This window comes from Oryza sativa, chromosome 1 (assembly GCF_034140825.1).
Source record: "Oryza sativa Japonica Group chromosome 1, ASM3414082v1".
NCBI lineage: Eukaryota > Viridiplantae > Streptophyta > Magnoliopsida > Poales > Poaceae > Oryza > Oryza sativa.
The window spans coordinates 30,115,479-30,142,569 of record NC_089035.1 but is presented as its reverse complement, the minus strand read 5'-3'; the positions used below and the strand labels follow the sequence as shown (position 1 = coordinate 30,142,569).

Sequence of the window (27,091 nt, the reverse complement as noted above, 5' to 3'; positions counted from 1 at the left end):
CCAATTTTTTTTAAAAAATAGATTGAATTGTCCTGACATGTGGGTCCCTGCTAACTCAGCCACCACATCAACTGAAACTGGACATTATTCCGTCTGGGATCTCGAGTACACCGGTTTTGTAAATTGAGGGACACGTTATATCTGTTATTATAGTTCAGGATGAATTTCAAACTTGGCAACAAATTCATGGACCTAAAGGGAACTTATTCCCTGCATGTTTGAATTGTAATACAAACTTGGCCCTGTCTACGTTCGTTGGACAGAAAACAAAAGGAGTTGATAATTTCCATTGATCACAGGTACCTGACATGTCACATGCCACAGAATCATGATGGCAGAAAACTAACATCTAAACGGCAGCACCTCTTGTTAACAACATCCATTGGATTTTTTGGGAAGGAAAGCTGGAAACTGTCACCACAGCTTCAAGAGCTTGAGGCATTGGTGGACCTAGTGGTGTCCTCCGAGATGGAAGGGGATGACTCGTAGGAGTGGCCAACCTGCGACGGCGACGCCGAGTACCTGCTCCTCTTGCTCCCCCTGTCCCTGATGTCCTCGATCATCTTGGCCACCACCGCCATCCTCGGCCGCTCGCCGGGGTCGTCGGCGACGCACAGCAGCGCCACATGGAGGAGCGCCACCATCTCGTCCTCCGCGCCGCCCCTGCTCGGCAGCAGCTCCACGTCGAACACCTCCGAGGTCCACTCCTCGCGCACCACCGTGCGCGCCCACAGCGCCAGGTCCACGTTGCCGTCCTCCGGCGACCGCCCCGTCAGGATCTCAAGCAGGACGACCCCGAACGCGTGCACGTCCTGCTTCTGCGCGGCCTCGTCCGCCGCCGGGGCCGGGACGAGCAGCTGCAGCAGGGCGAAGTCGGAGACGCGCGCGTTGCCGCCGGCGTCGACGAGGATGTTGGAGGAGGTGAGGTGCCGGTGGGCGAGCTTGCCGCCGGACACGCCGTGGAGGTACGCGAGCCCCTGCGCCGCGTCCTGCGCCAGCTTCAGCCTCGTCTGCCACTCCAGTGGAACACGCGCCGGTCCTCGGTTCTCTGAAAGAATCCGTTGCCATCGTCATCATGTAGACATTGATGAGAAGAAGCCATGAGAGGAGTCAGGAGAGAGAGGGTTACGGACCATGGAGGAGGCTGTGGAGGCTGCCATTGGGGACGTAGTCGAAGACGAGGAGGAGCTCGTCTGCCGACGCGTAGAAGGCGCGAAGGCTGACGACGTTGGCGTGCCGCCACGTGCCCATCTCCCGCGCGAGCTTCCGCTTCCGCCGCTCGTCCTCCCGGGTCGCGCCTTCCCTCCGCCGCATCCTCTTCACCACCACCACCTCGCCAGCCTTGCCCTCCTCGACGACGCTGGCGTCGTCCACGATGACGTTGTCGCCTCCCATGGCCACGCGGTACGTCGTCGCCGTCGCGCCCTTGCCCAGCATCTCCGCGGCGCCCCGCATGAGCGTGCACACGTCGAACTCCACGCAGCAGCCGTCGAAGCGCACCGTCTCCTCCCGCGCCATCGAGCTGGTGCGTGAGCTGGCGCGCGGCCTCTCCGGCTTCTTGTTCTTCAGCCACAGTACGCCGCAGAGTGCCGCGGCGACCAGCGATGCCACTGCTGCGCCCACCGCCGCCATGATCATCGCCACCATCCACCGGTCATTGCTCCTCCTCCTCCCTCTCTTCGGTTGGTGTGACGTGTCAGCGCCGCTGCCGCCGCCGCCGTACACCATGTGGAGCTGCTCATTGCACCGGCGGCGCAGAGGGGCACCGCAAAGTTCGGGGTTGCCGGTGAACGAAGACGCGGGGAAGACGGCGGCGAGGCGCTTGGGGATCCGGCCCTGGAGGTGGTTACCGGAGACGTTGAGCTTGGCAAGCCTGGCCATTGCTCCCAGCGAGGCCGGCAAGGGCCCGACGAGCGAGTTGCGCGCAAGATGCAGCGTCAGGAGAGAAGGGAGCCGGTGTCCTATCTCCGGCGGAATCGTGCAGGTAAGCCGATTGCCAGAGAGGTCGAGACGGCGCAGATGGCGAAGCCGTAGCACGGACTCCGGAAACCGCCCGGAGAAGCCATTGCCGGAGAGATAGAGGAGCTTGAGGTGCGGCGCCAAGGTGGAGAAGTCGACGTCACCGAGAGAGCCCGTAAACGAGTTGTTCTTGAGGCTAAGGAACGAGAGCATAGGGAGGCCAGCGAGCGCGGCGACGGCTCCAGCATCCCCGCCGAGGCGGAGGCCTTCGAGAACAACGCGACGGACGCGAGGAGGTGACGACGGCGGCGGCGAAGGCGAAGGCTTCCGGCAAGTGATGCCACGCCACCTGTCGGAGCAGGGGTCGGAGGCCTCCGTCCAGGAGACGAGCGCGGCGGCAGGGTCGGCGCACGCCGACTTGAAGGCGAGCAATGGCACGGCGTCGGGACTGATCGGAGCAGCGACGGCGAGGCAGCTCGCGGGGAACGCCGACAGCATCAAGAAGAGCACGCGCAACGCCATTTTGTAGTGCGTGCGTGTGTGCAAGGCAGATGATGCAAACGGAACGTAAGGGAGAAGCAAATTAGTTCATGTAGTAGTATGCAGCAGAAGAACGCAGCGCCATTGTTGTGTTCTACCCAGAAGCAAACGGGACTTTGTTCGTGTATCCAGCAAGGAAGCTGGGAGCAGAGGAGTTGATGGTGCAACGTGCAAGTGCGTGAGCGATTAATGGGCGCGCGCGTGGCTGCGTGGGGAAGAGACTGCGGGAGAGGGGAGAGGAGACGGAGCGCGTCGCGTGCGGCGTGAGCCCATTTGCGCACCCGTGCGCACCGGCCCGTGCTTGGTTTTCACGGGAGCCAAAGGATTTCACGCATTCACAGTTTCCTTCACCGGAGTCGCGTACGGATGGTTCTGCTTAAAGCCGGTAGCGCTCGTGTCTTTTCTGCCATTAATTGCAGCAACGAAGCAAACCTAATTCTTCAGCGTTTCCTAGTCAGGTTTCCCAAACCGCCGGGACCGGGGTTACCGCGTCCCGACGGTAAGTACGGTTACCACGTGTTAACCGCGGTAACCATGAAAAACCGTATAAAATTTATTAAAAATTTAAATTATTTTTTTAATTTATTTGAATTTAAGGAGGTTACCGTAGTATTTATATTATCGTACCCGTAGTAAGCTGGTAACCGTAGAAACGACGCGAGACAGTAACGTAAACCCTGTTTCCTACTGGGTTATTGGTGCTTGTTTTGCGTGTAGTATCTGAGAGAGCGAGCAGAAATGGCCGGGAGATGGGTGTGGGTGATCGGTGCTTGTTTTGCTTATCCGAGCGTCAGTCTGAACGAGCGAGCAGAACATGGCCGGGCGGCCGGGCGATGCTGCTGCTGCATGGCTCTGCGCCTCTGCCCCATGTATATTTAATTTACTTGGGGAAAAGGAGTAATTTTTTTCTGTCACCATATGTTGGCTCACTGGTCTCATTGGTCTGGCCTTCAGCTGGGGGCCTTCCTGGCTTCCTGCAGTGAGCAGCAGCTTCAGCCTTCAGGGCATGCACAAATATTAAGGGCCCTTCAGTCAAAGGAATTATAAAGGAATTTCATAGGATTGAAATGCTACAGGAAATTTTACTATGTAGCCCTTTGATTTAAAGGATTTGAGTTTTTCAAATCCTACAAAATTCCTATGGAATGGCTTGTTGCATATAGGTTTTAAAGGAAACTTAGCGAGAGGTCCAACCTCTTGGTAAAAATTCTTTGAGTATATCTCTCTCATCCGATTCCTGTGTTTTTCCTGTGGTCCAATCAAACGATCATTCCTATGTTTTGCAATCATCTGTTTTACATTTACATTCCTATTAGAATCCTATGTTTTTCCTATTCCTCCGTTTTTTTCATTCTACGATTCAAAGGGGCCCTTAGACAGATACCATTCCCATAAACCTGTAGAGAGAGAAATAGCTTAATATTCAATATACAATACTAGTACATTATATCATGCATTTCACGCGACTATGACTACTCGCTCCGTTCTTAAAAAAAGGTAACATAGTACAACGAATCTGGACATAGTACGCGGTTGACATTTTTTTATGGATAGAATATCACTTTATTAAATATATAAATGTTTACCTATATAATAATTATTAGACAAAATTTATAATAAAAAATAACAATGTAAACAAAGAACATGGCTAAGGAAAGACGGAAAGTCAATGGTAGAAAATAAAATCAGCAGGAAGTCTAGATAGAATGAAAAATCTATTCTCTTTATTATTACATGAAAAACACGTGTGAGCACATATCACTGCTCTATATTCACACACCCTTAAGATACACTTAAAGAGGTGGTTTCAATTCAAAGTGTACTCGTATCCATATGTGTGTAATATTCATGGTCATGGTACCAAGATTTGATTAGTAGTAGTAACTGGAGTCATGCATCCCACCACCACAATACCGGCACTTTTCCAAAAGTATATTTATTTTGATATGTAATAAACAATATTATTATGACAAAAAAATCACTTAAGGTAATTTAATGCAAACTTTTCATTCACATTTTAAAGTAAAAAAACCAATTAAATTTATATAGTTGCTAAATATTTGTCAAGAGGAAGTGCGGGAGGAGTAAAATTTACCGTGCGCGCATGGGAATTGAACCCCCGACGTCCCATTCACATGCCTCACTAATCACATGTACCCTTATGCATTTTTTATAATTATGTGAAAGTTTTGTACTCCCTCCGTACTCATAAAGGAAGTCGTTTTGGGCAGCGACACGGTCTCCAAAACACAACTTTGACTTCTTGTTTCTATAAAATTATTTATTGAGAAGTGATATATGTGTACTTTTATGAAAGTATTTTTCAAGACAAATCTATTCATATAATTTTTACATATTCAAACTCAACAATTTAAGAGTTATTCATGATTTATATTCCCAAAGTTTGACTTAAACATTGTCCTAAACAACTTCCTTTATAAGTATGGAGGAAGTATAAGTTATTACATTGCAATTGCGTAAGTTACCCTTATGCATTCCTAACCCGGTCTCTACAATGTAGGAACTTAGCTCATGGAACAACCCAATATGAAATTCACTCCTTTGAAGATTTGAACTTCCTATAAAGGTTTGAACTCAAGATCTTCAGGTGCTACTCAAGTCACTAGAATACATGTATTTTCACAATGTGCGGCATTGTTGTGTGTAATATTTGTTATATCGTACTTTAATTTAGCGCTAAAATACGTTTTTAGTTGGAAAACGAATATGTGGGTTAGGGCTTTCAGACAACGATGGCCCAGTAAATATCCAAGAGGATATGTGGAAGAATCAACTTTGACCACTCCTTTATAGTTTTACTGCCTTCTTTATATCTAACGGCAGGTATTATATGTTTTGTTGCCTCCTATGATCCATATTTTTCTAATGATGTGGAAAAACGAAGTTGCAATTTAGGTTTCAAGAATAGATATTAAACAACCAACAGCGTAATTTTTTTTTCAATCTCTTCTCTCTTCTCTCTTCTCTCTCTCTCTCTCTCTCGTCCACATCAGCAAAAATGAATGCCACATTGCTACTCCTTTTATTCTAAAATAAACCAATCAACAAAATAAATGCTACTCTCTATTCTAAAATAAACTATAAATGAATCTCAACATATTTATATAAAATTGGTTTATTTTAGGTCGAGAGAGAACAGAACATTTTTTAGTTAACACTGCAGGTGTACTTAAATGTGTTGTGTTCAGCTGTACCTCTTTTGTCTGGCCTTTTGGTTATGTCAAGTTTCTTTTCTTTTTTATATTTAGAATTTTGACGCAATTGTATGCTAAGAAAGTAAAAGGTGAACGGAAGGAGTTTACAATCCGAACGAAGGGAGTTATTTGCAAATAAATAGAGAACATCTAACAAATAACTAAAATGCTTGATGCTTCCTACGATCGAATATTTCTTGGGTGAGCTTGAGTTACTACAACAACACTACCAGGACCGGAGCTTCAATTATTCTGTGCATCCTGCAAGAACGTTCTTGAACTAAATTCATCATCCGAGTATGTATGTGAGCGAAACCAACTAAGCTCCGGCAAATTCGTGAGCGGTCCCACTGCAGCTAGGGCGATATCCTGAAGATTGTCAAACAAGTCATGTGAGTGCATGAATCTTCCGTATAGCTTGTTGAGACAGCAATAGCAAAGATGCACTCCAGATTATTACTAGGAAGATGCCGAGTTTTACCTTGTCAATTATGAAATCCTTAGCTGTTTCCATTACTGTATCACGGTCAACAGCATCAATGCGAGCAAAAAGCTCTAAGAATGGCATTACTCGCCCATACGTTAGCATCTGATCCAGATGGTCGAGGGAATATACATAGTTAGGAAAAATAGTAGCAACTGCAACATGGGCACTTAAGAAAATATTTCATTCACCATACCTGACGGCCGTTATTTTCAGAAACAGCAGTGGATCCGTCAATGTGAAGTAAAAGAGCAGATTTCAACTGAAATTAAATAAATGTTAGCTGTTATCCATCCACTTCACTGAATGCAGTTCTCCTTAACAGATACAATACATAGCTTACAGGCAGGCCAAGAAAGATAAAACAGAAAAGCTACCAAGGCACCAGAACTGACTTTTAGGTTGGTGCTAAAATGTAGGAAATAATTCACCACTTCACAATTAGTATAACAAATATTTCTAGATGCAAGTTAATTGGCATATATTATAAAAAAACATGTATCAGCCATGAAACTATGCAGAGTTCGTACTTAATGATTACTGGTACTGCATAAAGACATATCATACATATAAATATAAAACTAACCACAAACTATCAGTGTCATTTAAGGGAAAGTGAAACAGGTCTAGTGAAGTTACAACGACTGATCATCAGGTTGAAATCAACTTTCTTGCTATTGTCCTACATCAGAGCAACATGAGCATAGCAGATATCATGGTATTGTCTAGTGAAAATGAAGATGAGTTATTGACAAAACAAAAAGGAAAGAGCCTAGGAATATTAAAAAGGCAAAATTTTGCCTACTAATAATGTAGGAGAATCTACTGTCTGATTTGCCTTCTAGAAAAATGTTGTCTAACACCACAAATTCACAGTAGAAATGACTCAATGGGTAAAAACTCTGAATTAGCAACTTGAGATGGATAAGCAACCTGATTACGAGCACGAGCAACCTCTGTTTCCGACACTTCAAATGCAAGTCTTCTAAATTCTTGCATTATTAACTGTGATAGGTCATATAGGGAATCCGGCTGCAATCATATTTCACAAAATGTAAGAAAACATTATAAAAGGGAATTTTTGATCCAATGCATACCTCAGTTTTTTTATAATGTATGTGAAATTAATAGTGAACATAGCTAGTATTATTACTGATTGGCATCAAGAAGTAAGGAAAATGTAGCATACTTTACTAAAACTAATTTAATGTTCCAGCTAGCTGAACAATTTAAAAGATTGATAAACCAAATTTACCTGAGCAATAGTGCAGATGCCAAACAATCCTGTATCTCGGTAGTTAGTGTTGAATGCAATCATGCTCTCAGCTAAATTACCGTTGCTGATACCACGAGCTAAAGCAGACCTTGCAGTTCCAATAGATCATATGAGCCTTATGCAGCAGATTAGCAACAACACAACAAGGCAAGAAAATTGTTGGTCAACTAAGCATAATCAATCAATGCAAATCATCTCACCCTGAGCAGTTCCCAACCCCAATGCTCCTATTCCAAGTTCCCAATATGCTTTGGATCACCATAAGAGGAATTGAGCTAGGGTTAGCCCATGATGAACCCTTGAAAGCAATTGCAAAGTGCGTTAGAGGCATCTCTGGTTGCTCCACACGGACCTAAGGATGATATAGAAAAGTAGGGAATAAGTCCAAAAGATAAAATCAATCCAAAAAGGCTAAAAATGACTAATAACATCTTGACAGCTGAAAATGGACCTCAGATCCAGTAAAAATAGCTGGATTTGCTTCAACAAGTTGATCTACAGTAGTTGGGTCAGTAGAGAATCCTGTAAAAAATTCTCTCACTTGATCAACAACCTCATCATGATTGACAGCTCCAGCAGCAGACACAACCTAAACCAACCAGGCAAAATAAAACATTCAGCACTAGAATGCTCGGTGATAACAAATCAATGCCTGTAAATTTCAGAACTGGCTGACAAGTACCATTCGAGGACAGGTATAGTGAGTTGTAATGTATTGCTCCAAATCTTTCTTAGAGATCGATTTAATATTCTCTACAGGACCTAATATTGTGTCACCCAGCGGATGACCTTGGAATGCTGCGGCATGCAAGTGATCAAATATCACCTCGTCCATCATTCCTTGCACCTGTCTAACCATAAACACATGTAAGCACAGATCAAGCATCCACGAAACACAATATATATATTGTATATTAGATCTGATAAGCTAATTGCACGGGATCGAGCATGGATTTGATAAGCTAATTGCACTAAACCACAGTATGCATTCAGGAAGTTATTTAAAAACTAGGAACCGCTACATTCAGACAATCAGTGTTCAAGCATACTTATCATCTTGGCCAACACCACAAGGCTAATATAAACAATACCAACCATCACACTATCAGAGCAGGAAACATATTTTCTTTAAGGAAAAAAAAATCCATTGTGCCTAAAGACACCAGCCTCTACATGTACACTGTAAAACAATGCTGAAATAGTGAAATATACAATCATCCATACCCATAACGTGCAACCTGAGAGTTACGGTCACTATCCAAACCAAATGCACTTCCTTTGCTGCAATAGCCGAGAACAATACCAAAAATGCAGAAGAAAAACATTTGCCACCTACAAATAAGGGTGTTCTACACTCGTGCGACAAGGATATCAAGTTTCACATCGACTATTAAATTAAGGAATTGCATTAGACGGCAAGGAAGGGGACAAAGCAGCAAAAGGGTGCGACAGCTCACCTCCTCCATCTCGCGGAGGATGACGCCGCGCTCGCGCTGGAGGGCATTCGCGGGGAAGCACGGGTACTGGAGGATATCGCTTAGGACGTCGAGCGCGATGGGCACGTCCCGCCCCTGCACATCGGCGAAGTAGGTGGTCTGCTCGCGGGAGGTGTAGGCGTTGAGGCGCGCGCCCATGTTCTCGATCTCCACCTCGAGCGCGTTCGCGGTGGGCCGGCGCGTGGTGCCCTTGAAGGCCATGTGCTCGAGGAAGTGCGCCGTGCCGTTGGTGCCGGGCAGCTCGAACCGGCTGCCGGCGTCGACCCAGACGCCGACGGAGGCCATCCGCGTGGCGGCCGGGTAGGCCTGCGTGACGATGCGGAGGCCCGTGGGGAGCGTGGAGACGCGCGCGTCGGGGAGGCGGAGGAAGGGGGAGTGGTCGGGGTCGCGGGGCACCGGCGAGGCGTGGCGGAGGAAGCGGTTGGGGGAAGGGGTCGCGGGGCCGGAGTGGAGGAGGCGGTGGAGGTAGGGCAGGGCGAGCCTGCGCTTCGATCGCACGATGGAGGTGGCCGCCATGTGCTCGCGCCGCCGCCCGCCGCCGCCGCCGAGGAGGAGGGGGGTTTGGGTTTCTCCTCCCGATTATTCTTGCGGCGGGGGAAGGGGGCGAAGGGCGGAAAGCTAGCGGAGGAAAATATCAAAGTCTCGATGGGTTTAGAAGGAACGGAGTTTCTTTTTTTAAAAAAAATAAAATAAAAAGTAATAATAAAAGAAGCAGAGTCGAAAACATAGTTTGTGCTTTACTGCTTTGGTTCGGCAAAGCTGTTTTTAAGCAAAGAATCGTCGATTCGTCGTAGGCTACATATACCAAAATACTATAAGAAAGATGAAACAAAATATAAATAAGGTATCTCGTTCGTAAGTAAGACTTAAGAACGATGTTCAAAATCGACTTCATTAGAAACTACAACCTCCTTGCCCATATTTTTGCTGACCTTTAGACGACTTGGGACCTCTATTTTAACCAATACTTGACGACTTAGGATTTATAGGTTGGTGCCATATATTTTCTCTGGTTTCACATATAAGGTTTAACCATTTATCTTACTAGAAAAAAATACTCGTGCATTGCAACGGGTGAAGTCACTGCGGGAGTTTGTTTGGATATATATATTTTTAGAAAATTATAAGCTGCAGTCCAATTATCTCAAGTTAGCATGCGAGTTTTTTTTAAACAGATTTCTTATATAATTCTTTCTGTATTACCAAAAGTGAACGATCTTAAAAACCCTACTCAAATACAGATATATATTTTCAAAAACAAACAAACTTGAAAACCGACTCATACATGGATGACGTACCGAAGCAAAAGAAGGGAAGGAACAAAGCTAATAAGAAGTCTGCATTCTTCTCCATCTTTCCATCCATTTGTCACTGATTCCTGGTACTGCTAGCTTGTGTGTGTGCAAACTCCATCGTAAGTATGTGTGATTCGCCCATGATTTGCTTGTTCTTGCTTATGTTCTGTTGTGTGTGTGTTTCCTTCATTTGTTCCACGCGGAGCAGTATGCCGTATGCTTGCAGAATTATTGTAAGCTTCCTTTTCTATTTTCAAAAGCAAGCAAACTTAAAAACTGACTTATACACAGATGACGTACCAAAATACGACAAAAACAACTTCAATTTTTATAATAGTAGAGAAGAGATAGAGATATAGAAGAGAAGAGATATAGATTAAAACCAAAACATAAAATTAAAACTGACTCAAACACATATAACGAACCACGAAAACACCTTCAATTTTTATAACCGACTCAAACACGGATGACAGATCGCGGAAACATCTTCAATTTTTATAATATCAGATATTAAAAAAATACATAAATATCATTTTATTTTAATGACTTTTTTATCACTAGAAAAAATGCCCGTGCGTTGCAACGGGTGAAGTCTATTTTAATCTTATTATTGTTGTATGGTTTAGTTAAAATGAAATTCACTGTGGGAGTTCGCTTGGATATATATATATATATATATATATATATATATATATATATATATATATATATATATATATATATATATATATATATATATATATATATATATATATATATATATATAAAATCATGAGCTGCAGTTAGGAGTCCGATCGTCTCAAGTTAGCATGTGAGTTTTTTTTAAACAGATTTCTTATATGATTCTTTTTGTATTACCAAAAGTGAACGATCTTAAAAACCGACTCAAATACGGATATGTATTTACAAAAACAAACGAACTTAAAAACCGACTCATACACGGATGACGTATCAAAACACCGGCAAAAACATCTTCAATTTTTATAATAGTAGAGATTAAAGAATCTACAATCTTAATTTATACTTCTATATACTAAATTATAATATAAACAAATGATTAAATATTTTTTTCTATCAACATATGGGGTCCACCTTAAAGTCTGTATGATCATCAAGCATTGTGGAACATGTAGTAAGACTACACTGCAACTTAAACATTGAGCATGCACATGGCAAATCTTAGTCCTTACAGAGTCCCTGTTTGGAATTATTCGGGGCAAATAGAGCGCCACAGTTCATACACGAAGATCTTTCTTTTTGAGTAAATTTCAGAAAACCGCATTTACATTGACAAAACTACTAGTTTACTGCAACATTAGCGACCTATTTCAGTTTGCTACAATAATATAATAGGAAATTTTCATAAAACTGTAACTTTTACATAGCCCAAACTTATTGTTGTCACCTAGATGTTTTGTAGCAACATATGACATAAAAGTTGTAGTTTTGTAATAATTTCCCATGCAGTATTGTGAAAAATTTCCATGTTATCATTGTAGATCGTTTTTATGCTATAGTTGTAGTTTTCTTAAATTTACTCATCTTTTTAGCTGGGCGAACATGAAACAAAGTTCACATGGATGGATCTTAACGGGCTAAATCACAAACATCTCTGTGCACAAAGACACGAAGCCAAGAGGGTCTGAAACTCAATTGACAGGCGAAAACCATGAGGCAAATGGCTTATTTCATTGTGTTCTTACATTAACCAAATCCCTAGCTCACTCGTCCTCACTTATTCATTTTTCCACGGCAAGAAAATAATACATTTTCTTCCAAAAAAGAAGATAAATATGATACATGGTGTGCTTGGGACAACAATGATGGAAGCCCACATCACTAGATAATTCGTGTTTTTTACACAAAAAATAATGAATGCATTGGTGGCAAAAATGAAAGAGAAGAAGTGGGAGTCCGGGATGGTTTTTTTTCTTATTACACACGACCCTTTGCAGATCAGTGGGAGGCATCACGGCTATAATACTGGTCAAGGGTTTTCGCTGGTATACGGTGAAGCAGCTCTCGGGGAAAGATGCGCAGTAGTGACCAGGCGAGGTCAAGCGACTGGAAGATGTTGCGTGTGTCATATGCTCCTTGTGTCACGAACTTCCGCTCGAACTTGTCAAGAAACTCGAGGTACAGCTGTCATTTTTTTCATAGATCAGTTGATTAGGAGGTTAAAACTTAAAATAATTAAGGAGTTTAAGAATAACAATGTCAGGTCATGCATGAGGGTTACCAGGTCCTCTGATGACAGCGCTTCCTCTCCAACCACTGCCTTCATCGCCTGTACGTCCTTGCCTATGGCGTAATTGGCATACAGCTGAAACAAACACATCCGAGTAAATACTCCATATATATACTTGGTTAAGGTAGTTTGTGCAGAACATAGGCTATGAACGCCCAACCGACCTGGTTCGAGACATCAGAATGATCCCTGCGAGTCATGCCTTCACCAATAGCACTCTGCAAGAGATCCGGTCAAGTTATAAGCAAATTATCAACCTTATATTGACGATGTCAGTCCCTGCAAAACTCTAAAGTAGGATGTAGAGTGCGGCAGCTTTCTTTATTGCCAAAAACCTTACCTTCATGAGCCGGGAGAGTGAAGGAAGGACATTAATCGGTGGATAGATCTGCCAAATTGAAATCAGCAATAAGATCAGAGAGAACTTTTTATATGCCAACTATTTATGCTTTTACTATAAATAGCTAATTAAGTCTTATCTTATTCTTTTGTCGTAATCAGGAATCCAAATTTTCGGTTTAGAAGTCATCAAACAAAGTTTAGCAGGAAACTGTGGAAATGTGGAATACCTGTCGATTATGTAGTTGCCTGTCAATGTAGATCTGTCCCTCAGTGATATAACCAGTAAGATCAGGAGTTGGATGTGTAATATCTACAACAGCACGACTTATGAGTCAGAAAGTTGCCGGCAGCATCTAATATCAGTTATCCATGTAACATTTATTCTATTAATAAAACTGATTCACTATGTTTTTCTGTGCAATTAACATACATACTTCAAATTAAAAAAAGGAAAAGTGCAATTTCGCAAAAAGATTTATCATAAAATGTAAGCACATTTAAATAACTAACCATCATTAGGCATGGTTAAAATGGGTATCTGCGTAATTGATCCTTTTCTTCCTTCTATGCGACCAGCACGCTCATAGATAGTTGCCAAATCAGTATACATATAACCAGGATAACCACGCCGTCCAGGTACTTCCTCTCGAGCTGCAGAAACCTGATGTGAGGAAAGACAGAGAAAAGGTAAGTAGAGGTGACTTGAATGATATAATACTTAAGAAATCAGCATAAACCGTGGTATTAAAAGGACTAGATTTCAAAAAAAAAAAAGGAGCAAGCATATGTAGAAAAACAATATTAAAGCATTTATTCGATACAATATTATTTAGTTATTCAAATTAGCTCAAACCAATATTTCTGAATCTAAATTTACAACGAGAAGCATATAACTAGTATAGCTGCAGACCTGCAATAGTGAATAGAATAACTCTGTATCTGTGTTAATGTAATTATACGATACCTAGCTACCGATCATCGTCTCATCGATGACAGACAAAATAGTCTAGAGCACAACAAACAACAGATCATAACTTGCTTTAGATCTAACCATCTAGGTTCTCTGTATAAACCTATGTTGTGCTCGTTTTCCCCCTTCAAACAGGTAAGGCAAGACAACATTTTTCAGAATTATCATCTTTCAAAACGTCCATTTTAGCTCAAAGTGATAGCAGAGAATTCCCACCATGTTTCTAATGTAAACACTAGGAAATAACATATAGCAAGATAAAGGCCCTTACTTCACGAAGTGCATCGGCATATGAGCTCATGTCAGTCAGGATGACAAGAACATGCTTCCCGCACTCATATGCCAAGTATTCTGCTGTGGTGAGAGCAATTCTTGGGGTGATAATACGCTCGATAGTTGGATCATTTGCCTATGAACAAAAAATACAAAATCAAGGAGTAAGTTATAGATCTTGCAAATTCCTTAGAGCAGCATAGTGAAGGAAAAGAAAGAACAAAGGTAATGCAGATATACCAGATTAAGAAATAAGGTAACTCTCTCCATTGAACCATTTTCCTCAAAATCACGCTTGAAAAATTGTGCTGTCTCCATGTTTACTCCCATAGCAGCAAAGACAATCGCAAAATTTTCATCCTCGGAACTCTATAATAAATTGTTATATTAGATAGATAATATTAAGGAAGAAGTGTGAATGTCAAAATGTTATTCAGCATACAGCAATAACAGAATAGAAAACTGCACTAAATTGCAATGACTGATAACAATCTTTTTGTAGCTAGTGTTACATATTTATGACTACTTATCCATAACACGGTTAGCTTCACCATGTAGGACAAACTAAGTATGCATCAAATATATTTAGTCACTTCTTATAAATTAGAAACAAAGATCACAAGCTTATTGTCAATTATCTATGGCTACTTACTGCAAGAACTAAGTAAGAAGTAATGCCTATAGCTTGCTACAGTACCCAGAATGCAACATGGAAATGGTACTCCAGTTAGGTATGATGAATATTATGTAGTTTAGACAAAAATACCTCCAAGATATTGTCACTCTTCTCTAAACGCTTTACCAGACCAGCCTGACGGCAAATCTGAGCAGCAATTTCATTGTGTGGGAGACCAGCAGCGGAAAACAGAGGGATCTTCTGACCACGGGCAATAGAATTCATAACATCAATTGTAGATATCCCAGTCTGAATCATTTCTTCAGGGTATGTTCGTTCACTGGGATTGATAGAACTTCCTGCACCAGCAAACCCGATGTCAAAATCTAAGCATTTGATTTACACCATAATCAAATCTTATGAATAATCAAAAGCAGCTAGCACCTACCAGAAATATCCAAGTAAGCCTCTGGTAAAATCGGTGGGCCATTATCTATAGGTTTCCCAGAACCATTGAAGACACGTCCAAGCATATCCAGTGACACTGGAGTTTTTAGAACCTGAAAAAAGTTCACGAGGAAAGTAGAATGAACAAAATTAAGAGTGAACCACTTCGAAAATTTCAATGACTAAAACACTGTATGTGGGAACAAGCCAATGGCTAATGGTGGGGGGGCCAGCCGGTTTCTAATCCAAGGATTGACAACTTTATTTAGTGAATGCCAGAGATCCGGGTCACTATTTTAAACAGTGCCACTACATATTAGCACAAATTCACGGGGAAAAAGAATATTACCTCACCGGTGAATTGTACAGTTGTGTATTTGTTGTCAATACCAGATGTTCCTTCGAAAACCTGCCAGTGATTTCAAAAGTTTCATGAGTGAAAGAGACAGGTAGGTAACAACTGCACAATAACATCTAGACTGACGTTCACATTACTCTCAAAAGTTTGAGGCAACCTGAAGACAAAAGTAAAGACCACTGCTCGGTGATGCTTATACTACCATAAGAAATATAAAAATTGTAAACTTAATATTTGTGTTAGTCATACTTGTATCACTGCCATCTAAGATGGTTCTGACAAAATACAGGCAATTCAGCTAATTATCTGTAAAATGCTTAAAAGATTGCATAAACAATGTACACCATCTGCTTTCCAATCAAATTGTCATAATATACTAATAGAATTTTGAAAAACAGTTATATTAATAAGTGATGAAGAAGGAATCAACTTTTTTTAATAACAATATAACCACACGAATGAATTGGCAACATGTTAAAAGAATGCATGCTATCTTAATTATTTATTGCCACTGTGAAACAAATATGTACATACCTGAACAACAGCTTTCTCCCCATCGACTTCAAGCACTTGACCACGCCTAGTTGTGCCATCTCCTAATCGTATATTGACAATTTCTTGGTATTTAGGACCCTGAAATACCAACACATTATATGGAATGTGAATGTGATCTGAAATAATCAAAATTATATTTGCATGTAAAACAATATGAAATAGCCATCACAAGATATGATTACCTTCACTTTATCAAGAATGACTAGAGGACCAGCAACTCCAGAGACTGTCCTGTACTCTGCATTTTTAAAAGAAAAACTTACAAAGTGTGAGTAGTTCAACAATATCAATACTAGGCTACTTACAAGCTAGACTCAGTCCATATATGGTTATTGTGAATCAAGCAGAAGATCCGTACCCATCCCAATCTCAAGAGTTCCTTCCTCCGTGTCGACATTACCATTTGCAACAACCATGTTTGAGATTGTAGAAGAAGCCTGCTGTAGGTAAGTATTTGAGTCAATAAAATATACTCAGAAGAATATTCTATGGACAATCTGTCGTGTATCTGTTTTCTCAAGTTCCCTAGATAAATGGGGTATGCATCACCATTAAACCCTTTCTTCACTGGCCGCATACTTATCTTCTCTTTTAGTTTTGCGATTTAGATTAGAAATTAAAACAACAAATTCATGGCATTAACTGTCACTTCTATATTTCCTAAATTACCAGCAACAAAGGCCAGATACTTTGCCAATCTAAAATCAATCAGATGCTGACAAAGCTAAAGCTGATATCAACTACAAGGTGAAATGTATAGTTAGTAGATATGCCAAATAGGCAAACACTATCCTGCTATTCGAATTAGCAAAAGATTAACTCTAGAAAGATTATGTTGTTCCAATTTTCTGGAAATACTAGAAGGATCTAGCTCCATGAGCTACTATTCTAGTAAGCAGTAAAAACATAAAAGGCAGTGATAGAACATCGCCAATCGAATCATATGTACTTCACCAGAACCCTTTCTAGTCCAAAAACCAACCCTACATCTCTGAAAAAAAAAATCATGTTTCAGACACATTGATCATTACATGTAAGCTCCCTAGAAGAACTGAGGCAGAAACGAGCTTTGTACTGTATCTCACTTCTTAAACAACAACACTACGAAGATCCTAGTCCTAGCGCTCTCGACAGAACACTAATCGACAAACCCCATCTCCTCGCACGGGCAGCTCTGCATACCTCCACAGTGGAGGTAGCGGGGGTCAATCTACCCAACAAACTCTGAAAATTCGGCAACATCGGGGAACGTGGAGCGCCAATTGATCCTACACGCTACGCACGGGTCTGAAGCGCCAAACCACGATCCGGCGGCGGCGGGGGTGCCGGGCCTCGTCGTAAGCAGATCCCCGCGGCGAGCGGAGGAGCTATAGGATCGGGGCCGGAAGGAGTGAGGAGGAGGAGGAGGAGGAGGAGGGAGGCGTGCGTACCGCAGATTCGAGCGGAGGAGAGGAGAGGGGAGATCGCGCAAGTTTCGTCGCCCCACCCCCAGCGAAGAAGGCGATCTGGGTTTCCAGTCAGATTAGCGGTTTTGTTTTGGGCGTCGTCGTCTCGTCCCCGATTTGATCCGCCATGTTCGAGAGACCAGGGGGTTTCCGTCGTCCACGTGGCGGGATCGGACGGCCCGGATCGGCGTGACAGCGTGATTTGTTCCTGTGGGCCCCACCTTGTCGAAGCGTCTGGGCACGTTGGCCAACGTGCACCGCCGTCCAGACTACAGCATGGCCAAGGCCTAGTCGGAGACTCGGAGTCCTCCTCGGCTTTTGGTTGGGCTTGAAGCCCAACGTTAACCACCATTTTGGGCCTTAGGCCCATATGCACATAAGAGTTTTATACGGTTTCTGTGCGTGCATATCATATCATATCATATCATATTAAATCTTTAGTTTTCCTGCCCACAGTAACACCCTACGCGAGAACGCTGCATTCTGCTACAGGGTAACAGTTCCATGCCATGCGTGAGCCGTTGGATCTTTGAGAGCTGGTATGATCTGGCCGTCCGCCTGCTTGCTTGTGCAGTTGTGCATCCTCATCCACTCGTCTCCCCAATCCCCATCCCTCCTGATCCCCAATCCCCAATCCCCAATCGATCAATCCTCACTTCCCCAGCCAGCCCGTCTGCGGAGAAATCGATCCCGCACTTCCTGCAGCCGCCGCCGATCCCGCATCGCTCCACCGGCTACTGCCTTTTCTCATCTCCAACCTTCGCTCTTCCCCCACAATTTCTGCCTGTCTACGGCTGTGGGGTTGCCTGCTGCTGGTTGTCGTTCAGCGTCCATCGGGCAGGCAGCAGCGTTCCAGTGGATCTCATTGACGCCGGCCACAACGCCCGGTTCAACACCGCATTCCCCTTGGCTCACCCTCTCCGGCGATGAGCTCGAGCGGGCGAGGCGGCAAGCGGCAAGGGGCGCCGCCCCCAGCGCCATTCGGGGCTGCGGCGAAGAGGGCCCAACCCCACGGTGGGCACCTAGCAGATGACTCCATCCGCGCTAGCGGTGACCTCTCATCTCCTATCGGTTCAGCGCCTAACGGTCGCTGCCTCCTCTTCCACAGGTACCACGGTGCCTGCACCTGTTACTTTCCTCTTGTGCCTTTCGCATTTAGCTTTTGGTTCGATTCCCCATTCCTTGCACTGCTCCAAGCCTCTAACCTGGAGTTTTACCTCTTGAAAATGCAGGTAATAACGTGTCTGTGATTTTTAGGTGTTTTTCAGGAACATCAAATTTATGTATGCTTTTGTTATGCTCGATGAAATGGATGAATCGGCTGTACATAATTTGTCAGCTCGCTGCCACACTATGATCAGCAAAGGCGCAAGTTGATCCAATTTCCATCTGCATCTGGTCCTTGGTATGTCTGCCTACATCTCCTTAGGGTAATCACAATTATCAATTTCTCACTATTACCTAACTTTTGTTTGCATTGCAGGTCTCTGATCAGTTATCAATTTGCAAGAGTGCTTGATTTTCCAAGTTTCGATACCGGACAATCTTCCTTGCTATGACAACTAAGATGTTCTTTCTGTACATCTATGTTCTCCCACTGTACTTTAGTTCGTTGTTAGTTGAGTTAGATTTAGTGTGAAGCAAATAGACCCGACTCTCTGTAAAGTTAGTATTGTATATGATTTCCTGTTTTTAGGGCATTCAGCAAGTGCTTATGGTTAAGAACTACACTACATTACAAAGTTGCCAAGAAAATGCAAGGTGACAATATCTTGTGGCCATCAAAAATTGAGATTTTCAGTGACTGTCAATTTTTTCTTGTGTTCTACAGTGTGCTACATTGCTCAGGACTGCCTCAGGTAAATAGAAAACTATAATATAGCGCAATATCGTCTTACGTTTCCCATGAGGCCATGACTGTTTTCTGCATGATCTGCTGCTACCTACCGGGCAAGCACTGGTGTTATGTTTTGGACTGACCATTTGTAAATCTATTTAACCTTTAATATGTACTAAAAGAGAGGATTCTTCAGCGGTGTTTTACTGTACATCTGTATTAATATATTTCTTTGTGCATAGCATTTCAGGCCAGGGACAGGCTGCCCAGGACGAGTGGAAATAATTATGTAATATTTGCTAGGTATTACTTCCTACTCTTACTTCTACGCTTCTCGCTTCATTTCAGTTGAAGCCATCAAGACATTGTCCAGACCGAAATCATATATTGTTATTATCCAGTAGATTATCAAGATTACTGTCTGTTTTAGTTCAAGATGTTCCCTGAATAGCAGAACTGGATGGTAGCTGACAGATTCGGTAAAGTTCAATACTCTAATCAAAACTGGATATGGACATCATTTAGATCAAGTTGCTTTCTAGGTTCAGGAGATCAAGCTGGGTGAGAACATCAGAGTATAATGGTTGTGATGGTGAGAGCACCATAGTATGGTGGATAGGGCTAGGTGAGGTTTGTACAATTCATTCTACGATGCATATCTTGCAGTTGGGAGTCATGATCTTTCTTTCAAATAAGTATCATTGCTTATCGCAAAAAAAAAAATGCAGTGTTTATTGCCAAATCCTGACATGAAAAGGGTGAAGAGAATTTTGGTAATATAGTTGTAAGCAACATAGTGAGAAGCACTTTATTAAGTTAAAAGGATCGCTCTACATTGGATTGAGTTTGATGTTAGAATTTTGTACCAATCTTTCTCTGTTAAAATTTCCATCCTCATTGGCTAATAAAAAGAAGATAGTCTGATTTGGGACAGTGATCAATGTATGAGAAGGTCAATCAGATTTCTAATGTTGGTCCATTTGATTCAAAATATTTGCAATTATACATGGTATATGTAATGCTTATGTCTACGTGTGGGCTATGTTTGCACCCGCAGCAACGCGCGGGGTGCCAGCTAGTTTTCAGAATATTCTGTCTGTCTGGTGTCAACCGGCTGGGACTCACATACCAACTCCGATTAATCCGTTGGTGATTGAACTCATTGAAGGACACGGCAGGACAAGATTCTTCTAGGTCTCTCCGTTGGTGATTGAACTCATTGAAGGACACGGCAGGACAAGATTCTTCTAGGTCTCTGATCACTTCACTTGTTTGGTTGCTTTCAACTGCTCTATATAATTGTCCGTTAGGCCATAGTGACAGTGCGGATGAGACTTAATAATAGTGCTCCTGGGGTCGTTAGTGTGTAACGTTGATCCTGGTCGATCGTCCGGGGTTACCTCATCGCTGTCTGTGGGGTTACCTTATCGCTGTCTGTGGCAAGTTGGAACTGTCCTACGGCTGATAATGGGCGTTCGGATAATGAACTAGGGGAAGCCACACATCGGTTTTGATAGGATTTTGCCTCCGAAGAATAGTAGTAAAGGACCCATCTTGTTTGGAGTTAATTTGGAGTACTATATTTTTTTTTTGCAGGAAATTTGGAGTACTATAGTTGGAAGTCGGAACTCGAAAGATCGCCAAAAGATTCCAGACAAAGGGTGTGTTTAGTTGACGTCAAAATTGTAAGTTTGGTTGAAATTGAAACGATGTGACGGAAAAGTTGGAAGTTTGTCTGTGTACGAAAGTTTTGATGTGATGAAAAAGTTGGAAGTTTGAAGAAAAATTTGGAACTAAACTCGGCCAAAGAAAGCAGTAGCACTGTTTTAGAAGTATGTGCGGTTTGTGCCCAGTAAGAAGAAGAAGAACCATGAACTCAAATTTTATATTCATGAGTTAAATCAAATTTACAAAGTTTAAATATGTCCATGTCAGTACATTTGTTATAGTAAACTCAATTTTACTATACTTACATCGGTGCAATGAAAGCGCTATGCGGGCCTTGGGCCCGAACTGTCACCGGCCGACGTTAATGCCATGCCGCCGCGTACAGTTTACACGAATGGTTTTAATCACACGCTGCACCTCTCCCGCGCCCACCAGTCCACTCACGCGGTCACTCTCCTCCAGTTGTCCAGTCTCCGCTCGCTATATCCGCTCCCGCGCGACTCACTCAACCCAGTACACACACTCCACCTAATCTTCTTCTCCTCACACATTCACACACACACACCCCGCAGACCCCGGCACCTTACCGAGCGGCGGCTCAGCACGCTGCTGCTACGCACATGGACAAGAGCCAGGGAGTCCTACTGTCCAGCAACGTCGGGGCCGGCTCCCGGCCGTGGCCGGAGCTGCTCGGCTCCGCCCACTGGGACGGCCTCCTCGACCCGCTCGACCTCACGCTGCGCCGCCTCATCCTGCTCTGCGGCGACCTCTGCCAGGTCACCTACGACTCCTTCAACTCCGACTCCCACTCCAAGTACTGCGGCACCTGCCGCTTCTCCAGGTCCACGCTCCTCGACCGCACGCAGTTCCCGGCCGCCGGCGACCTCTCCGTCGCCGCCTACCTCTACGCCACCTCCGACGCCACGGCGTTCCCGGGGAGCATGGTGTACTCGATGTCGCGCGAGGCGTGGAGCAAGGAGTCCAACTGGATCGGCTACGTCGCCGTGTCCAACGACGCCGCAGCGGCCGCCTCGGGCCAGCGCGTCATCTACGTCGCGTGGCGCGGCACCATCCGGTCGCTGGAGTGGGTCGACGTGCTCAAGCCGGACCTGGTCGACCACGACGACATCCTCCCCGAGGGGCACCCGGGGCGCGGCCGGTCGCGCGTCATGAAGGGGTGGTACCTCATCTACAGCTCCACCGACGAGCGCTCCCCTTTCTCCAAGTACAGCGCCCGCGACCAGATGCTCGCCGCCGTGCGCGAGCTGGTGGCGAGGTACAGGAACGAGAGCCTCGGCGTCGTCTGCACGGGGCACAGCCTCGGCGCGTCGCTCGCCACGCTCTGCGCGTTCGATATCGTCGTCAACGGCGTGTCCAAGGTCGGCGACGGCGCGCACATCCCGGTGACCGCCGTGGTGTTCGGGAGCCCGCAGATCGGGAACCCGGAGTTCAAGAAGCAGTTCGAGGAGCAGCCCAACCTGCGGGCGCTGCACGTCAGGAACATGCCCGACCTCATCCCGCTCTACCCGAGCGGCCTCCTCGGCTACGCCAACGTCGGCAAAACCCTCCAGGTCGACTCCAAGAAGTCGCCCTACGTGAAGCGAGACACCAGCCCAGGCGACTACCACAACCTGCAGGGGATCCTACACACGGTGGCCGGCTGGAACGGGAAGGACGGCGAGTTCAAGCTCCAGGTGAAGCGCAGCGTCGCGCTGGTGAACAAGTCGAGCGGCTTCCTCAAGGACAGCAACCTTGTGCCGGAGTCATGGTGGGTGGAGAGGAACAAAGGCATGGTGCTCGGCCAGAACGGGGAATGGCAGCTCGAGGGGCCCGCAGAGGAGAACCTGCCCGTGCCACCGGTGGTGACCGGGAAGATCATCGACGACGACGTCGCTGCCGTGGCCACCTCCAGCAGTGCCAAGGAGGATAAGAAGACGGGCAAAGGGTCTAAGCTTCTGTCTGGATTGATTGATCAACTGCTTTGTGTGTAAGTGAATTTATTACATGATCAAACCATTTACTTTTGCAATTGTGGTAAATAAGTAGTCTGTTACATATCAATAGAAGTGATGATGCATGATGCTATTACAGGCTTTACAGCAATGTGGTTAATTATTAAAGGCGAGACAAGTTTGTATAAGAAAAAAAAAATTGTAATAGTGAATCATATGCGATATAATCTGAAGTAAAATGAAGTATATGAGCGCAGATGACGCTCTATATTGTAAGTAGTCACGTGTACTCCAGGTTACTCTGAAATGCGGAATTATCGCGAAATACAATAAGAACTTTCAAATGTCATAAAAGTAATGCTAGTTTCCCTTTTAAATTTATTGGTAAATTGGCTTCCTTTGAAAATAAATTGACTAGTGACATGAAAATAGGCTGGCAGGAGCAAGAACAAGCAAATTCAGTGGCAATCTAGTACTCTCTTCGTACCATAAAAACCAACCTACTTAATATTGGATGTGACACATCCTAATATTACATATACCTCAGTCCAAATTCATTGCACTAGAGTGTGTAAGTCCAAATTCATTGCACTAGAGTGTGTCACATACAGTCCTAGATTCTTTTTTAGATAGTATGTATGAACGATAGAAAATTAATATTGTTTACTTTTAGCTCTCTGTCTCGGCGCGTCGCATTATGTATGAATTCATAGTATTTGAAACTAATTTTTGCTTTACTTGATTAACATGATAAATTAATATTTTTTAAAAAACTTTGTAAATAACTTAAAACAAGTGACCTAAATAATGCTCTAAGAGTTTCTTTTAAAAGAAATTGTATTTTTAAGAAGCGTGAAGCAGATAATCCGTGACAAAAATCAGAAAAGAACCTGAAAAGAATAATGGGGCTAAGTGCGCCGAGCTTTGTTAAAATCACGCTAGCTTTCTTTTAAAAAAAAAGACATAAATTTGATGATTGTTGGCTGAAGAGTGATTTGTTGGGTCCAATGAAAATACAGAAAGTAAAAAACACAGACACACAATCATCTTCAGAAAATTGAGTTTATCTAACTCCAATACACTGATCTTTCAAGTGTGTCATTGGTTGTCTTTCTAGGCCTGATACATGTAAAGCCGGAGCTGCGTGAGTTGTTGAAGACCACATCAGAAAAAGACTCGAGAGCGGTGGCGTCGAACTGATATGCTTGTGAAGTAGCTGGAGCTTGGGAGTTGGGAGCGAGCTAGATTACAACAATGTCATTTATCGGTTTTTCTTTGGAATAAAATGAGTTGTTTTGTTAGGAGAAAGTAGTATTTTTCCTTTCTGCTTTTAGTGTCTCTTGAGAAAGAATAAAATGAGTCCTGGCATCATAAGTAGGTGGGTTAGTCGACTAGGTTCGAGCCTCACCACATCTCAATAAATATCGATATGTGACCCCTCCTTTCATATCCAGTATCTTTTAAGTGTGCCTTGTCTCCTAGATATAATTTCTGTTTAAAACAGCCTTCTACCTGAACATGTATGATAGAAGCATAAACTGAGCACACCAATTTTTCCCTTCCAGATAAGGTTTCAAAAACCTTTCAGATATTTATGTTATCGTCATCGTGTCTTACGTTGTCTAACAATATGTGAGAGCATGTCTAATAGACCAACTGGGCTGGCGATAGCACGACACGTTGGCTTCACTGCTGTGCTAGAGGAGAGAATGGTAGAGAGAATGCGAGCCGACGATATAATTATCGCCCGGCTGTAGCACGCTGTACAATGAAGAAATAAATAAGTCTGATGGAGATTGGTTCATACTTGGAACAACAGTGAAGAATGCAGTAATTAGTGAGACCCATATCAATTAAAAAAATATATCAGTTGTTATCGTAAATGATAGTAATAAAGACCATTGTTATATGAGCAGCCTATACTAACAGACTATAGATGATGTGGATGTTTTACAGCTAGCAAGTTGACGATATTATTAAACCTACTTTGATGCCCATGGGTGATATCTACCGCTATACGTTCTCTAAAAAAATATAGCCTCCACTTCATAATATCCAACCATACTGCTCATAAAAACAAATACTTTTGTGCTGCACACACCTTATACAATTCAAATCCTCGTTGCAGTACTGCAGAGGACCCTTACTCCACCATATAACGTTATCTGTCACTCTATCCAGTTCCCTGCATACAAGTTATCTTTTGTGCTAGAAGCGCGAGTGCCGCGTCTTTTCTCTTTCAAGAAACTAAGCGCCACGTTAATGAAACGAGTAAGATGCATGACTCTATAGACTACAGACAAGAAGGGGAAGTGAAGGTTGTCCCTTTGCCCCTTTCCTTCTTGGCAAAATTTGCTACAGGATATCCAAAATATGTATAATTAGCTGGTGGACTCACAAGAACGTGAATTTGCTAAAGGCCACCACAAAAACCCAGTAATTAGCTGTTGGACACCCGTCGGATTATTTTATTATATTTGGAGGAATTGGAGAGAGAAACACCTATGTAAGTACAGTTCTACCCTTCAATTTTTTTTTCTTTTTTCTTCCTTATCTTTTCTCTTTCTCTCATTCTTTCTCTCTTTCTCGTTGCATTTTCTTCAACCGAGGGCGCCGGCGCAGCGAGGCGCGGGCCAGTGCGGCACCTCAGCTGGGGTGGCGCTGCACGGTCGTGCGCAGGGGTCGGGGCCTGCTGCGTCTTCCTGTGGCGCAGGATGTACCGCCTCACGCCAAAGCACCCCTGACAGGACGAGCTGATGTGTGGGAACACCTGATGATGCCGCCGGAGTGTTGCCATCGCCGGGGAAATGATGCAAAAATGCGGCGGCGGCTGCCATGGAGATGAAGCTCCTCCGTCTGAAGGCAACTGGCCGCCGAGATGAACTCCGCGACACGATCCATTAGGTGCTAGCGCGCGCCAGCCGGTATAGGTGGAAGTAGTGGTTCTCGCCCTCCGACTCACCAACGTCACCTCGCGCCCACCACCGCCGCCGCGAAGCTGGGCGGTGTACTGGCGGCCGCGTTCACTCAGTATGTCCTTCTCAGCGACGGCGACCAGCGCGCGGCAGCATGGAAGCAACGACACATCCTCGGCGGGAGGGTCGATCCGCAGGGCGTCATTGCCGGCGGCGGCGCTCGTCACGTACGGCCGGAGCGTGTCCAGCCTGTCCGCGCGCGAGCATCGGCGGCTCGTCGTGCCGGCTGGCCGCCTCCTCCTCCGACGGCTGCCACCGCGCGCCCCAGAAGCAGGGCTATAGCAGCGCCATGCCCTCGATGTCAATGTTGTCGCCTTCGGGTCCATGCTGCGAACGCCGCGCTACCTCCGTCCAGCCGCCGGCGTAGCCACTGAAAGTGCATTAATCCCCCTAGTGGGTTTTGGTGATTAATGATAAATGTGGTTAAGAGACTAATGAGTTTATTGAGCTACTTTTAGGTGCATTAGTCCAAGGTGTGGAAGATGGATGCTTGGAGACCCCCCAAAAGTATAAAATCAAAGCAGACCGGAACTCGAGGAGTGCATAGGATAGTTTATTTATTGCAATCGAGTTTTTAGGAAAAACCGTATTATTAAGGGGGGTTCCAGGTGGTGCTCTAAGATATGTCAAGTGTTCTTAGGTTGAACCAAGTGACAAGTTTCCCTAGGAGTTATTTTTGCAAATACTCCATCTGTCCAAAAATGCAAGTCCGGAACTTCCTGTCTTCCAGGTCCGGAACTTCCTGTCTTGTGAAAAAGATTTTCCTAAGTGTAGTCCGGAAGTTCCTGTCTTCCAGGTCCGAAACTTCCTGTCTAGTTTCCAATTCAAAATTGTGAGTAACGGCTAGATGACGTCACCTAGCCGTTATACATATCCAGCTCGTTTCCAGCTCGTTCTTTGGCCATTCCACTTTCACTTTTGGACCCTAGAGCTGTTGCTAGCCTCTCCCAAGTGTTTCTTGCCTTCTCCACTCAATCTTGAGCCTAATTCTTGTGAGAAAGAGAGATTGAGAGGGAGAGAAGAAGATTTGGAGAGGTGTGAAGATTAGGATCTTGGGTGAGCACTTGGAATATCTCGTGGGCTGTCATCTCGGTGCTTATTACTCTTGGAGATGATCTCCTAGACGGTTAGGTGTCGCCC

General features: G+C 44.2%; 4 protein-coding genes and 1 long non-coding RNA gene across 7 annotated transcripts; 2 read left to right on the top strand and 3 right to left on the bottom strand.

Moving 5' to 3' along the window:
* Positions 1 to 190: 190 nt before the first annotated feature.
* Positions 191 to 2,902, bottom strand: LOC4325931 (probable leucine-rich repeat receptor-like protein kinase At1g68400). The gene is made up of 2 exons (XM_015790506.3): positions 1,134 to 2,902; positions 191 to 1,048 (listed from the first exon to the last, which is right to left on the bottom strand). The coding sequence occupies exons 1-2, from the start codon at positions 2,479 to 2,481 to the stop codon at positions 426 to 428; spliced, it is 1,971 nt and encodes a 656-aa protein (XP_015645992.1). The 5' UTR covers positions 2,482 to 2,902; the 3' UTR covers positions 191 to 425.
* A 2,833-nt stretch (positions 2,903 to 5,735) lies between these two features.
* Positions 5,736 to 9,593, bottom strand: LOC4325930 (probable mitochondrial-processing peptidase subunit beta, mitochondrial). Its single transcript, XM_015767184.3, has 9 exons — positions 8,932 to 9,593; positions 8,157 to 8,321; positions 7,926 to 8,063; positions 7,675 to 7,826; positions 7,454 to 7,562; positions 7,132 to 7,230; positions 6,395 to 6,460; positions 6,196 to 6,303; positions 5,736 to 6,083 (listed from the first exon to the last, which is right to left on the bottom strand). Exons 1-9 carry the CDS (start codon positions 9,484 to 9,486, stop codon positions 5,958 to 5,960), a joined length of 1,518 nt encoding a protein of 505 aa, XP_015622670.1. The 5' UTR covers positions 9,487 to 9,593; the 3' UTR covers positions 5,736 to 5,957.
* Positions 9,594 to 11,918: 2,325 nt separating this feature from the next.
* On the bottom strand, positions 11,919 to 17,576 carry LOC4327833 (V-type proton ATPase subunit B 2). 3 transcript variants are annotated; one of them, XM_015762491.3, is made up of 15 exons: positions 17,257 to 17,576; positions 16,433 to 16,514; positions 16,257 to 16,312; positions 16,054 to 16,152; positions 15,511 to 15,570; positions 15,163 to 15,274; positions 14,865 to 15,073; positions 14,339 to 14,467; positions 14,097 to 14,234; positions 13,366 to 13,516; positions 13,083 to 13,165; positions 12,854 to 12,901; positions 12,678 to 12,731; positions 12,505 to 12,588; positions 11,919 to 12,407 (listed from the first exon to the last, which is right to left on the bottom strand). In XM_015762491.3, the coding sequence occupies exons 1-15, from the start codon at positions 17,314 to 17,316 to the stop codon at positions 12,222 to 12,224; spliced, it is 1,551 nt and encodes a 516-aa protein (XP_015617977.1). In that variant the 5' UTR covers positions 17,317 to 17,576; the 3' UTR covers positions 11,919 to 12,221. The 3 variants fall into 3 exon arrangements, with proteins under 3 accessions (XP_015617977.1, XP_015619280.1, XP_015619950.1); XM_015763794.3 differs by having other exon boundaries at positions 17,505 to 17,576; XM_015764464.3 differs by having other exon boundaries at positions 16,433 to 16,511; positions 17,505 to 17,576.
* A 1,639-nt stretch (positions 17,577 to 19,215) lies between these two features.
* Positions 19,216 to 20,057, top strand: LOC136357538 (uncharacterized). The gene is made up of 2 exons (XR_010742885.1): positions 19,216 to 19,378; positions 19,599 to 20,057. It is a non-coding gene; the product is annotated as an uncharacterized lncRNA (long non-coding RNA).
* A 1,479-nt stretch (positions 20,058 to 21,536) lies between these two features.
* LOC4327831 (phospholipase A1-II 5-like) lies at positions 21,537 to 24,576 on the top strand. Its single transcript, NM_001401730.1, has 2 exons — positions 21,537 to 23,011; positions 24,094 to 24,576. Exons 1-2 carry the CDS (start codon positions 21,645 to 21,647, stop codon positions 24,122 to 24,124), a joined length of 1,398 nt encoding a protein of 465 aa, NP_001388659.1. The 5' UTR covers positions 21,537 to 21,644; the 3' UTR covers positions 24,125 to 24,576.
* The last annotated feature ends 2,515 nt before the right edge of the window (positions 24,577 to 27,091 follow it).